Below are 13,850 nucleotides of genomic sequence, written 5' to 3' on the forward strand. Positions count from 1 at the left end.
AACAAGACAACACATTAATCACAATCACAATACACAGAACTTCACAGGAAAATAACAAAAACAATAATAATACAGAATATAACAATTTATAAATTATAAAGACAAAAAGAAAAGAAAACAGAGTTCAACCTTTTAAAATTTAAAATTCAAAATTCCAGGGGTACTATCTAATAGATGCCCAAATAGTGAAGAACTAGCTAAACAGCTGCCCCCCAATAAAATCCCTAGTTAAATTCAAGACATCACAAAAGACAAGACAACCCCGCTAAGCCGCACACGGCGGTCCTGACCTTCTCAGCTGCTGCGAACCATAGGTCAATCCCAGCCTGCCCCACCCCAATCACCCGCACCGTGGATATCTCAAGATAAATCATATCCAACAGTGTTAGGGACCAGTTAATCACTGTGAGCTTCTCAGGCTCCTTCCATCTCATTGCTATTAGCTTCTTCGCCGCTGTGACGCCCGCTAGGACAACCCTTTTCAGTTGTACGGACGCGGGTAGTGTTGTTATATCGTTCAGGAGTAGCGTAACAGCTGTGAATGGGATAGTTAAGCCACACAGATCTGAAAGTTTGTCCGCTATTGACCTCCAGAAGCGGGCCACTGGTGGGCAATCCCAATACATATGCATATAAGTGCCAGTGGCCTTTTGAGAGCACAAAGTGCACCGAGAGTCGGTTATCAGTCCCATAGCAAATAGCTTCCTAGGTGTAAGATAGGTCCTATGAATATAATTAAAATTAATTTGCTGGTGATTGGGGTTGCGGGAAGACAATGCCACATTTGCCCAAACATCATCCCAGTCAAACTCGGGGTCCAACTCCGGGATATCCACACGCCAGATTGTATCCAATGATACATTTGTATACGTGGACTGAATTAAGAGCGTATAAAAGTCTGAGACAAACCCTCTGGAGGTCGTCCTGTCCACTATGAGCCTGAGGAAGGGGTGTGGTTGCAAAGCCTGAGCCCACGGCACGCCATGCGCCCTCAGCGCTGGCCTTAGTTGAAGGTAAAGAAAGAAGGACTCGCCGGGAAGATCATAAAATTCTCTTAAGTCCTGAAACGCACGGAGGCCGTACTTATCATAAATATCCTCCAGAGTATGAACCCCCCTCCTTTGCCATTGAGGAATATTAACCGACTTGTGCCCAACAAGTAATTGCTAGTTATTAAAAATTAGAGAGTCCAGGTGCCATGGGCATTTAACCCCACACGACTTCTGTACATTACGCCACGTCTGGATCACGTGAGTTATGATCGGTCCATACCTCAGTCGGCATTTCGAAATAGGGACAGTGGAGTACACCACATCCTGCAATCTTAGCGGTGAGACCGCCGCCGCTTCTAAGGAGCGCCAAGATACAGCATCCACAGGGTCTAGCCAGCACATCAGAGGTCTCAGTGAAAATAAAGCTTAAAATCAGGGATTGCGAGGCCCCCATCTTGTTTCCTACCTTGAGTAGTAGCTCTTTTGATTCTCGGGCGTTTGTTATTCCAGATAAACTTAGATACCATCGATTGTACCTTGCGCCAGTGGTCTATTGGAGGGGGCAGGGGGAGCATTGAGCTAACAAAATTTATCCTAGGCAGGACATTCATTTTGATTATGGAAGCTCGGGCTTGTAAGGAGTTAGGAAGGGACGACCATCTGTCTAGATCCTGGCGTATTTTATCATAAGTACCCGTGAAGTTGTACTTAGTAGTTTGACTCAGCGTGGGGAATATCTCTATACCTAAGTATTTAAAATGTTCCACTATGGGGATATTAGCTGGTAGTCGCACCGCCTTGGCCAGCTCATTAAGAGGTAGGCAGGCTGATTTGTTCCAGTTAATCTTAAAGCCTGACAATTTACCAAAGTCGTCGATTATTCCCAATAATTTTGTGGCCGACCGGGAAGGGTCATCCATAAAAATCAGTAGGTCATCCGCATAGAGAGCAATTTTGTGTGGTGTATTATTGATCATTATGGGGCCGATGTCCTCCGATTGCCTAATAAATTGGGCCAATGGTTCGAGGGAAAACGCGAATAGACCTGGGCTCAGAGGACAACCCTGTCTAGAAGATCTGGAGAATGGGAAAAGTGTGGAACAGTTTTTGCCTGTCAGTATCATTGCCGACGGCGAGGCATACAGGACTTTAATCATATGAATAAAATTCTTTCCAAGACCCATGACCTCGAGTACCTTCCACAGGTATGACCACTCTAGTCTGTCAAACGCCTTCATGGCATCCAAAGACAGAACTGTGGACGGAGCTGTATTGTCTTTACTGTTATCGACTACATGCAACAGCCTCCTAAGATTATCTGCAGCCAGGCGCCCCGGGATAAAACCAGTTTGATCGCAGTGTACCAATACCGTCATAAATCTCTGCAGGCGGGCCAGCACCTTGGCAAACACTTTTAAATCGGCCCCGAGAAGACTCAAGGGCCTATAGCTACCACAATCATTGGGATCTTTGTCCTTCTTGAGAAGTAAAGAAATCAATGCCATGTTGACATCTCTTGAGAACTCCCCTTGTTCGATAGCGTAATTGATCATATCGAGCATCAATGGACCCAGTTGGTCCCAGAAAGCTAAATACACCTCGGGTGGAATACCATCCCAGCCTGGTGCCTTACCCCTCTGCATTTCAGCAATCGTCTCCCTTAGTTCCATAAGAGTGATCGGTTTCCCCAGTTCCTTAGCCTCTTCCTCAGAAATGTGGGGTATCTCAAGCCCGCCAATGAACGATTCAAATTTAGAGTCGTCGAGATTAACCTCTGAGCTATATAACTGTGAGTAAAACTCTTTAAAAGTGTCGTTGATCTTTTTCGAATCAGTAGTGACTGTACCCTGTCGCGTCTTGATCGAGGGGATATCCGAGAAATGATCATTCGAGCGTATTTTCATTGCCAATAGATGGCTAGGCCTGGAGCCGTGAAAGTAGTAATTTTGCCTTGTCCTATGTATCAAGAACTCAGACTGTTGTTTATGTATGGAGTTTATTTCTTTCTTGACTATCTTACGTTGTGTGTTTAGTCGTTCACTATAGTTAGTTTGCAAAGATGCGTATAGGTCCGCATATAATGTTTCCAGTCCTTCTAGTTTTTTTGACCGGGATTTACGCAAATTGGATACGAAAAGTGTGACATGACCCCTGATAAATCCTTTCAATGTGTTCCATAGGACCCTGGGGTCATCGACCGTGCCAACATTGATCTGCAAGAATTCAGCTAGTTTACTCCTGAACTCAGAACAGAAATCATCGTTCTTTAATAAAGTTGAGTTAAAACGCCACCTGGGAGCTCTCGTGGAGAGCCTGCCAAAGGTTGCCACAAGGAAAATCCCCTTGTGGTCCGAGAGAGCCAGGGGAACCAATGAGACGTCGAAACTATCAAACATATTAGGGGACGCGAATGCATAGTCTATTCGAGAGAAGGTTTTGTGTCTGGCCGACAGGTGAGAGTAATCCTTGAGGGTGGGATTGGATAAGCGCCATAGGTCTGCAAGCCCCGTGTCCTGGGCCCACATCCTGAGGGCCTTAGAGGACCGTTTTTGGTCGCTTGTTTCAGAGGACCCGGACCTATCCATCTCCGCATCCCAGCACGCATTAAAATCGCCACCCACAATGAGAGCGTATCCAGTAAGTTCCAACATATTCTTTGTGATTGTATTATAGAACGCTGAATCAAATGTGTTAGGGGCATACAATGCTATTATTGCCATCTTCCTATGAGAGAACTCAACTTTTGCTATAGTAATCCTTCCCTCCGTGTCCGACCACACATCCAGGACTTTGATATCAAGGTTACGTCTTGTAACTATGACGACTCCTTTCGTCTTATCATCGGCTGAGGATGAGGAGATAACGTGATATTGTCGATTTGCTAGCCTTGACACATCACCCACCAATAAATGCGTCTCACTAAGGAGAGCAATGTCAATATTTCTTCTCTTCAATAACCAAAGGACACTGGCACGCTTGTGTGGGGCGTTAAGACCCCCTGCGTTCCAAATTAAAATATTCAATTTAGCCATGGTCGAATTTGTCTAAGTGCGTAAAGAACATACCAGTGTAGCCAGGCTGAGTACAGAGGCGCTGATCCAGGCGGGCCCAGACGGTCAATCCCAGGAGTTCAGAGGAGGAACAATTACACACATATAAGACAACAGTACATAAAACACAGAAAAATACCGCCCCAGTTACAACCCCCCCTCCTTCAACTCTAAACCCTAACCCACCCGTCCTATTATTAACCCTCCTATACCCACTCTCCAATCCCCACCCTATGCCCCATCCACTAAGGATGGTCATCTTCCTATCATTTCCCACTGGAGTCATGGATCCAATAAGACGCTCTCCACTCCGACCCCCCTCTAGATAAACCCCTGATTAAACCCCCACTAGTCCAATAAACACAAATAAAATAAAAATTAAATTCAATAAAGATATCGGTCGAAAACCACCGTGAGCCTTGGCCCTAACAAGAGACAACTATAATGGAAAAAATAGCCATTATTATATAATAACTCAACATCAACCATGTAACCATCTACTTCCGAGTCTGCGTATTAATGTCGCAATGTTATAGCATAAATGGATAAAGGAAAATTCAAAGCAAAATTAAATTAAAGCATACCAGCAGATAGTCTAAGGCAGGATCGGATCACAGTTAAATTGCGCAAACAGATGTCATTTAAACAGCGACAATAAGAAGAAAAGGAAAAAAGGGTTATGGTCAAAGTGCACGCATGTAACAGCCCCTCTGGTCAGGCCCAATGGCTGGAATGACATAACCTATGTAAGAATAGAATTAAACACCTTCATTAACCCGGGGATAGTAATAAGCTATACCTGACACAACCTGTTATCATATATTGTATATATATATTCAACCGACCTTCTACTACTGGAGCCCAAAGCTCAAAACAGCCTGGATATAAAAATAAAAGCATACAAGAAGTTAGTTAAGGACCCGATCACCGTTGAATTGTGCAAACCGATGTCACTTAAACAGCAACAACAACCAAAATACGTAAACATTAACGGGTCTCGAATGTCTCGGCGCGGGCGATAGACACAGCCTGCTAGCTAGCCCGAGGCTAGCGCGTAAGCTAGTGATGAATCCGGCTAGCACGTTAGAATCTGTTATGTACATTGTTCAGCTAGCTCGCTAGCTTTCATAGAGGCGACACACAAGTACGACCATGAGGTCAGCATTAGCAAGTAACAGAAGTCATTGGGAAGCCCCGCTAGTTTGGATGGGCAGTGGACAGTTAGCATGTCTGGGCATGACAACAAGCATTTGTGAGTAGTCGGCCCTATCAATGTATTCAGGCCCACATCGCCTAGTCACTCACCCGACATAGATATCAAGCTACAGTCTCGGCTATCCCCTCGAGATATTCCTTCGCTTTAGCCAACGACCAAAATGAACGCCGATCATCGTCCTTACCCAGCACAGATAATTTCGCGGGAGCGAATAGCGTAGGCCTCAGGCCTAGTTTCCATAGCCTGGACATGACCACTTTGTATTCGCCTCTCTGTGCTTGAACCTCCGGCGTAAAGTCTTCGAAAATGGCCACTTTGTGATCGCCAAGACTTAGTTTACCCCTTCTGGCACGGGCCGACCGCATGATGAGCTCCCTCTGCTGAAGACTGTTCAGCTTGACAATGATGGGCCTCGGCTCTTTGTTCACACCAGGACTGGTCTTGCCCGCTCTGTAGGCCGACTCACATACGGGAGGGGTGGGGAGGACATCTTTCCCCAGTATTTTCTGCATCAATTCCGGCATGGTCTCCGAGAGACGGCCTCCCTCGTTGCCCTCCGGTACACCAACAATCCTGATGTTGTAGCGTCTCTCCCGGGACTGCATTTCCACAATTACCGACTGTAGTTTGGCAACTTCAGCCTGCCTAGCCAGCAGGGAGGTCTCCAGACCCGCTATCCTCTCGCCTTGTAGTGAGGCCTCTGTCGTTAGCGTGGCTAGTTCGTTAGCATTAGCCGAGGAGACAACGTGCAGCGACTCCATCTTGTCTCTCATCGGGTCTACCGCCAACCTAATTTCCTCTGACATCTCTCGATGAAGGTTATCAAAAAATTCCGCCTGCACTTTTCTTTGTGTTTCAGCGAAGCGTATCTCAAAGTCTGTATGGAGTTTGGTCATGACCAAGAGAACAGCTTCGCTTATCTCATTGATACCGGGCGACGGCGAGGATAGACCCGGTGGCAGTTTGCCGGCTGGGGTGCTCATGGATCTGGTCTCCACCACCGATATCGCAGAAAGTTGAAAAAAGTCGACGACAGTAGTTGAAACTCGACGACTCAACAAGCAGACAAATAACAAATAAAAATAAAATAAAGACTAATGGGGAGAAAAGTATATTTCGCACGATAGAAGGGAGCTCACGTGAAACACGTCTCACTCCATGATCGCCTAGCTCCGCCCTCCTCAAGGCTGAGCAGCTTTAAGTACCTGGGGGTCCACATCTCAGAAGACCTGACATGGACAACACACATAGACTCAGTCATAAAGAAGGCGAAGCAGCGCCTCTACCATCTGAGACAGTTAAGGAAGTTCAGAGTATCGGGGAAGATACTCCAGTCCTTCTACTCCGGAGCTGTAGAGAGCATCTTGACTGGAAACATCACTGCCACACATGAGCGCACACACACCACACACGCTGTATACGCTCACACACTAACAGTCACTTTAGCACGAACACACACACACACACACACACACACACACACACACACACACACACACACACACACACACACACACACACACACACACACACACACACACACACACACACACACACACACACACACACACACACACACACACACACACACACACATCATCCCTATGTTCCCCGGGTCCCATGTTCCCCGGGTTCTATGTTCTCCACTTTGATTGATTAATAGATTGAACATTTTATAAAAATTTTTTAATTATTAATGTCCGCCTTGTTTCGAATGGTTAAGCTTAGGCCCTCTTTCGAACTGGTTAAGGTTAGAGTTTGGAATCAGGGCTGGTCGTCTAAAATGTTCAATCAATCAAAGCGGGGAACATAGAACCCAGGGAACATAGGACCCGGGGAACATAGACATGCTCCCCACACACACATGCTGCACACGCTCACACTCAACTTTACACAATGAAAAGGTCACTTTAAAAAAAAAAGAACGGGAGTGGTTCTTGTATAGTATATAGATGGATATAGCAAGATAGCATAAGGATATATAGTATAACTGTAGATTGTATAGTATAGTATTGTATAGTAGTGTACATAAGACCCAGTGCCTCATCCGTAGCTAACATTGTATTGCACTATCGCAGGACCTTAGCATGCCTTTTACCATGCTCTTTGTAAACTTTATGTACATTATACCTGTTATGTCTTATTCTTATTACTTGTATTATTGCACAATCGCTGCGGGCATGACCACCGGCATTTCACTGTATGCTTGTATGCCGTGACAAATAAAACTCTTGACTTGATTTGTCTTTTTCTCTACGTTTGCGAAACAGCCATCTGTCCTTACTTCAACTGGTGTAACAGGCAACACTGGCCTGTAGATGGTGCCATTTATCCATGTTAATTCCTTTCACTTTCCTCAGTTACCTTTTCATAATATGTTTCTGTTTTCCTTCACTGACACTACACCTGACATCCCACTGAAAGTCTATTTCACAGTGCTACATAGGCCTTAGGCTACATATATGTTGCACCTTTCATCTCATCAACACCATATACAATCTGCAATAAGATTAAGACATTCATCCTAATAAATGGTAAATGGTAAATGGCTGCATTTATATAGCGCTTTTGTCCAAAGCGCTTTACAATTTGTTCCTCACATTTTACCCATTCACTCACACTTTCACACACCGATGGCGGAGGCGACCATCCAAGGTGCCAACCTGCTCATCAGGAGCAATTAGGGGTTAAGTGTCTTGCTCAAGGACACTTTGACAAGCTGCCTGGGGAGGAGCAGGAATCGAACCGAGAACCTCTGGATTACCAGACGACTGCTCTACCTCCTGAGCCACTTTCGCACCAAGTTCCTAATCATATTCATTCTTATTCATTCCTCTATTCCCAATCCAGAAGAGAGATCTCTCTCTCGGAGCCTGTCGTACATGCGAGGGGTGGGGGCTAGTTCTCTCTCTCTCTCTCTCTCTCTCTCTCTCTCTCTCTCTCTCTCTCTCTCTCTCTCTCTCTCTCTCTCTCTCTCTCTCTCTCTCTCTCTCTCTCTCTCTCTCTCTCTGAGCAATATTTCTAAACATCTAGCGGAAGTGCATCACATACACACGGAGAAATTCTCTCTCGTTGCCCCCATCCACCTCAGGTACATTATATCTGCTAGCAGCCACACAGTTAACTAAATTATGCAAACATAGTGCCATAAACCCAAGATCTTGCTTAGGCTTGTTAATCTGCACACCACACAACAAGGTCTCCACATGTGTCACTTTGCCCTAACAACACCTACAGTACATGCTATTTCAGGCTACTAAATCTATACACACACATGATGACACATCCCATTCACCATAACCCTCAACAGTACGTTCAACACAGATCCGCCAACGACCAATAGACTTTTGCGACCTTCACTGTAACATGCTGGTAAAGCTTCTCAGATTGCTAGTGTGCCTATTGCCTCTTTATCATATTTGAGGAGTAGTAACCTTCCTGCTGACTTGTCGTACAGAAATTGTAAGTCGCTTTGGATAAAAGCGTCAGCTAAATGACTAAATGTAAAATGTAAATAATATCACCATTGCAATAATAAAGCAAAACTTGTCACCTCTTATGAGCTACCTAGATGTTAGCCCCTTACGTGACTGCGAGCGAGCCTGGGTCTCTACAGCAGTCACTCTCACCTAGACTGCGACCATTTGCAACTTATGGTACCGAGCGTGATCACATGGAGCGCGCTGGGTCAGAAATATATCATATATGAATTTCAAAGATACCCAGCGTACAATATGGGTTTAACACAGCTTTACAGTGGGGTCTGGAAGCTCGGAGTTGCTAATAAACAGTTTAAAATATTGTTACTCGACGAGTGGTACTTACAGACCGAACGTCCATTTCTGCTGTTGGTGTCACAGCGCATGCGCACCAGGCAGCCTAATAGCGGCAGAAGAAGAAGACGCCATCTTGGCAAAGTATGTTATGTGAGTACCACTCGTCGAGTAACAATATTTTAAACTGTTTATTAGCAACTCCGAGCTTCCAGACCCCACTGTAAAGCTGTGTTAAACCCATATTGTACGCTGGGTATCTTTGAAATTCATATATGATATATTTTTGACCCAGCGCGCTCCATGTGATCACGCTCGGTACCATGAGTTGCAAATGGTCGCAGTATAGGTGAGAGTGACTGCTGTAGAGACCCAGACTCGCTCGCAGTCACGTAAGGGGCTACCTAGATGTATTACCCTATAGCCTATAACATACACACACATAATGGATGCATCTATGTTTCCAGACGACATTGAGTCTAGTTTGTTTGCTTGTTTCAAGTTTCTGGGTCTTTTATCAAAATGGGGTCGGTTTACTTTCCTGGTGATTGATGTTACGGTTGGGGGTGAAAGCAGCCCAACTCAAATGAAGGATGCACTAAGCAAAAGTATCAATCACTTGGAATGAGGACCGTGTAGGCTCACATAAATCTGTGGAATAAGCAGTGGAATTCAGTGGTTGAACGCACAAGGTCCTCATTGCTGGCCTGATGAGGTGAGGACCGTGCAGACTCAATCACTAAATGACACCAAACGCATGCCACATAATACTACATGGTTGAGTCTACATGGAACCTCATTCCAAATGATCAAAACTCCTAGTGAGCACGTCCCTGAGGGGGGGCACGCTGAGGACTCTCCTCACCTCTCCACCTGTGAGACGTAGCGCGTCTCAAAGCTGCTGCGGGTCTTCAGCACATCGGAGGCTTCGCCATTGAACAGCAGGTCCTCGTTGACAAGCTTCAGCAGCACCAGTCGCACCAGCTCGCCCATGTATTTACCGCTGATCAGCTTCTCGTATCTGAAAGGGTAGGAAAGGGTGAGAATGGCAAGTTGAAAGAGAGAGGAGAACATTTGATAGGGGTGATGGGGGGGGGGGGGGGTTGGTAAATAAAAACTAGAGTAGATGAGAGAGGATGTGCGTCACAAAACACATGAGCAAACAGCCTGCATTTCCCTAGAAGGGTTGGGAAAACGAGAGAGAGAGAGAGAGAGAATAACAATCTGTACGCCACTCTAGTCCCTAGAGCTAAAGAGGTAAGTGTGGTCGCGCTCAGCAGTTGCCTGTGTGAGGGGGCTGAAGGGTAAACAGCCATTAGGCTCTTGCAGGCACTATAGCGAGCGGTGAGGAGAGCGGTCATTAATCTACTGGCCCTACTGCTGACGAAACACTGACGTATATGAAGTCTGACCACCACTCACAAACAACCCCTGGAAAACAGGTGGTATCCTAGCGACCACACAGGTGAGAGTCAGATCATCATAGAATGATGCTTATGTAACAACATACATCTTCATGTTCCCTAGAAATGTGAACGCTTTCCTCGTGACACCATCCCTAGGTTTCAGTCCTGAACTTGGCAGAAAGGATTTACACCTACATGATTACATACCAGTATGCATAGGTCTGGTTATAACCAGCACAGAATAGAGGCCTTTCACAGAATGTTTAGAAGGCCCATTTTTACCGGATCTTAATTCGGAATTAATTACTTGCATTTATATAGCGCTTTTCTAGACACTCAAAGCGCTTACTTACAGTTGCTGCCCTGGGTTGAGCGAGGTCTCATCCACCACCCTATCATACTCCAGTCTGAAGTCCTCCAACTCCCCATTGGCTCCAAAGGCCCCCCACTCCGTGTTCACACACATCCGGCCCTCCTCCCCTTCCACCAGCTCCACTGTCCGCATCTCCTCCATGTAGCATGCATTACAACCAGTGCCTGGGAAGTGAAGAGATATTGAGGATCCATGTGTTGATACGCTCCTAGGCCATGTGCATTTGTCTGCACAGCAACTTACCAACTATCATCCCCACTTCACAGCTACGATCCTCATAGTAACAGGAGATCATGGTGGCCACCGTGTCATTCACCATGGCAACTACGTCCATCTCGAAATCCTGAATGACATGGTGACATTTACAATGGTTCCTTTGTTGTAGGAAATTCTGTCTGGATTCTATATTTATTCTATATCTTTTATCAAAATGAAATTATAATATAATACAAAGAGGCAAACCTACCCCTCTTCTCTTTATAGCGTCTCTCAATAGTCCCACAACATTGTTTCCCTCTGCCCCCGACGCCTTGAATCCTTTGGTCCAGTTCAGTAGGATGCCCTGGAGGAAGAGAGAACAGAAACTCTTTTCACGTTTTCAAAATTAAATCGGTATTCGGTACCTCAACTTGAGCAGTTGTTACGAAAAAACATACAGGATTTGAACTTCAACTTTTTAATACATCTTACTACACACCTTTACAAACACATAAGTGAAGAAATTGATTGGTATTGGATTTAGTTTGCAGATGTTCATATATTTCCCTTACTAAATGTCTTATGGATACTTATTCTCAGAAGATCTCATTTAGCCATGGTGTCCTACTCAACCAACCCTGAGCCACCAGTGGCCTGTTGTTATTCCATAATTTCTTTGTTGACAAAACCTGGACCCTGCTTTAGTTCCATCTATTTTCACACCTTGTCCCGTACTTATATAAAATACTTTTGTTGTTGATAAACCTTTTGGTCTCTTAATTACGCCAATAGTGTGATGCCAGAACAGCCTTTTAGTTAGTTTGTAGGGGAAGTATTTAATGTTCGCTATTGCTATGCCAAACAGAAAGTTGTATGTATTGTAGTTGAAATCTAGTAATTCATCAATGTTTATACGTGATTACAGTCGATTGATCACTTTAGTTTAGCGGAACAAGAAGTCTTGTTTACAATGGCTCCGAATCTAGTATTGCAGCTTTAATCTTTCATGATACTGTACATCTTATTGAATGATGATGAATGAATGAATGATTTTATTTCTGTCTTCTTTTACAAAGCAATGTACAGTAGTAGAAAATTTATAAAAAAAAGAAAACTACCGAAAAGGTGTAGGCTGAAGCCAAGGCTTATAATTCCCTACCCTTTTTTACATTATACATAATATTTTTTTTTTAATAAACACAATTCAGTACATCATTTAGCAAAAACAAAAGGTTACACAAGTTTCATAGTTTTATATACAAAACGTATATAAATTTATTTATGTTTTTTATATATCTTTTTTTTGGCACGATTTTAATACAGTTATGTTATAATAAAATATAATTAGGATAATAATAAGGTTTTATATTTATGTATCATCTTATATTTGAATAATTTCTTAAATGTATGTATCGAACTACAAATTTGTACTTCTTTGTCACAGTTATTCCATAGTTTTACCCCTTTAACAGATATACATCGACTTTTTATATTTGTCCTTACCTTTGCGATATTGAAGACACAAGTTCCCCTGAGTTTATACCGGCTCTCTCAAGTTTGGAACAACTCCTGAATGCAACTGGGAAGTGAGTGGTTATGTGCTTTGTACTTTATTATTGCAGTGCTAAGATCAACAAGATCTTCCAATTTTAAGGTATTTGATTTAATAAAGAGTGCGTTTGTCGGTTCGTATAATCTGCTTGGTTCACAATTCTTATGGCTTTCTTCTGCATTATGAACATTTGGTTAATGTTTGTTTTATATGTTTCCCCATACCTCCACACAGTACGTTATGTATGGAACTATGAGCGAACAGTACAATAAATAGAGTGTGTTCTTGTTTAAAATATATAAAATTTTATATAAATGATTTTGGATATTTTTCTTTTTACGTTTTTTATATGTGATTTCCAGTTTAGTTTCTCGTCAATTGTCACTCCCAAATTAATTTTTTCATACACACGTTCAATTTCAATTTCAACATCATCAATCATTAATTTAACCTGATTATAAATTGTTCGATTGCCAAAAATGATATAGTTTGTTTTGCTTAGATTCAGTGACAACTTATTTATGTCAAACCACTTTTTTAGTATAGTTTATTATCAATGACTATATGACTTGTTCTGTACCATTTCTGTATAATACTCTCAAGAGTAACACTCATGAGTGTGATATACTACAACCCTTTGGACAAACTGTGGCAGGACAACCTTCACCCACAATGTCTTCAGCAATGCAAGCAAAGTCGAGCAAAGGGTAATAAAGTGTTTTCCCATACCTTGTCAATGTCCTCATGTCGTACCGGGAAGGAGAAGGTGAAGCCGAGAGGGAGCTTCTTGTGTTTAATGTGGTGTTTACCCAGGAAGTCTGAGATGCACTCCGCTATGTAATCAAAGAGCTGCAGACAGACGAGTTTGTGAGCATGTTCCTGAGAACTCAATAAAGTAATCCTTCAGACAAAGAACCATTAAAGTCCATTTAAAATGTTCACATGAACCAACTTTTTCAAACCTAAGTCTCTAAAGATGTTAAGTTGGGGCGTTGTGTTCATTCACAGTTAAAAATGCATGGACTCGCCGTAAAATGTTCAAACCTGGCTTGAATGGTTCTTCGTCTCAAGGGTTTAAATGTCATTAAAGTAACTTGTGTTTGCTGAACACACTAACCATCTCGGCGGTCCCAGTCATAGCGTCCTCTGGGATCGAATACATTTGGTGTTTGGTCTCGACCTTCCAACCCCTCTCCTCATCCTCGACAACCTTCACCAGCATCACCCGGAGGTTTGTTCCCCCCAAGTCCAGAGCCAGGAAATCTCCCACCTCTGATGGAACACACACAG

At 43.6% G+C, this 13,850-nt stretch overlaps 1 protein-coding gene across 1 annotated transcript in view; it reads right to left on the bottom strand.

Moving 5' to 3' along the window:
- The window catches only part of gck (glucokinase (hexokinase 4)), a gene marked incomplete at both ends in the record, with an annotated part of 38,440 nt that overhangs the window by 23,197 nt on the left and 1,393 nt on the right, over positions 1-13,850 (bottom strand). The window contains 6 exons of the mRNA XM_084323190.1: positions 9,897-10,052; positions 10,791-10,974; positions 11,054-11,153; positions 11,277-11,372; positions 13,290-13,409; positions 13,678-13,832. Of these exons, the coding sequence (XP_084179316.1) occupies positions 9,897-10,052; positions 10,791-10,974; positions 11,054-11,153; positions 11,277-11,372; positions 13,290-13,409; positions 13,678-13,832 (811 nt within the window). The remainder of the gene's footprint in view (positions 1-9,896; positions 10,053-10,790; positions 10,975-11,053; positions 11,154-11,276; positions 11,373-13,289; positions 13,410-13,677; positions 13,833-13,850) is intronic.

This window comes from Notolepis coatsorum (assembly GCF_963971535.1).
Source record: "Notolepis coatsorum genome assembly, chromosome: 10".
Taxonomy (NCBI): domain Eukaryota; kingdom Metazoa; phylum Chordata; class Actinopteri; order Aulopiformes; family Paralepididae; genus Notolepis; species Notolepis coatsorum.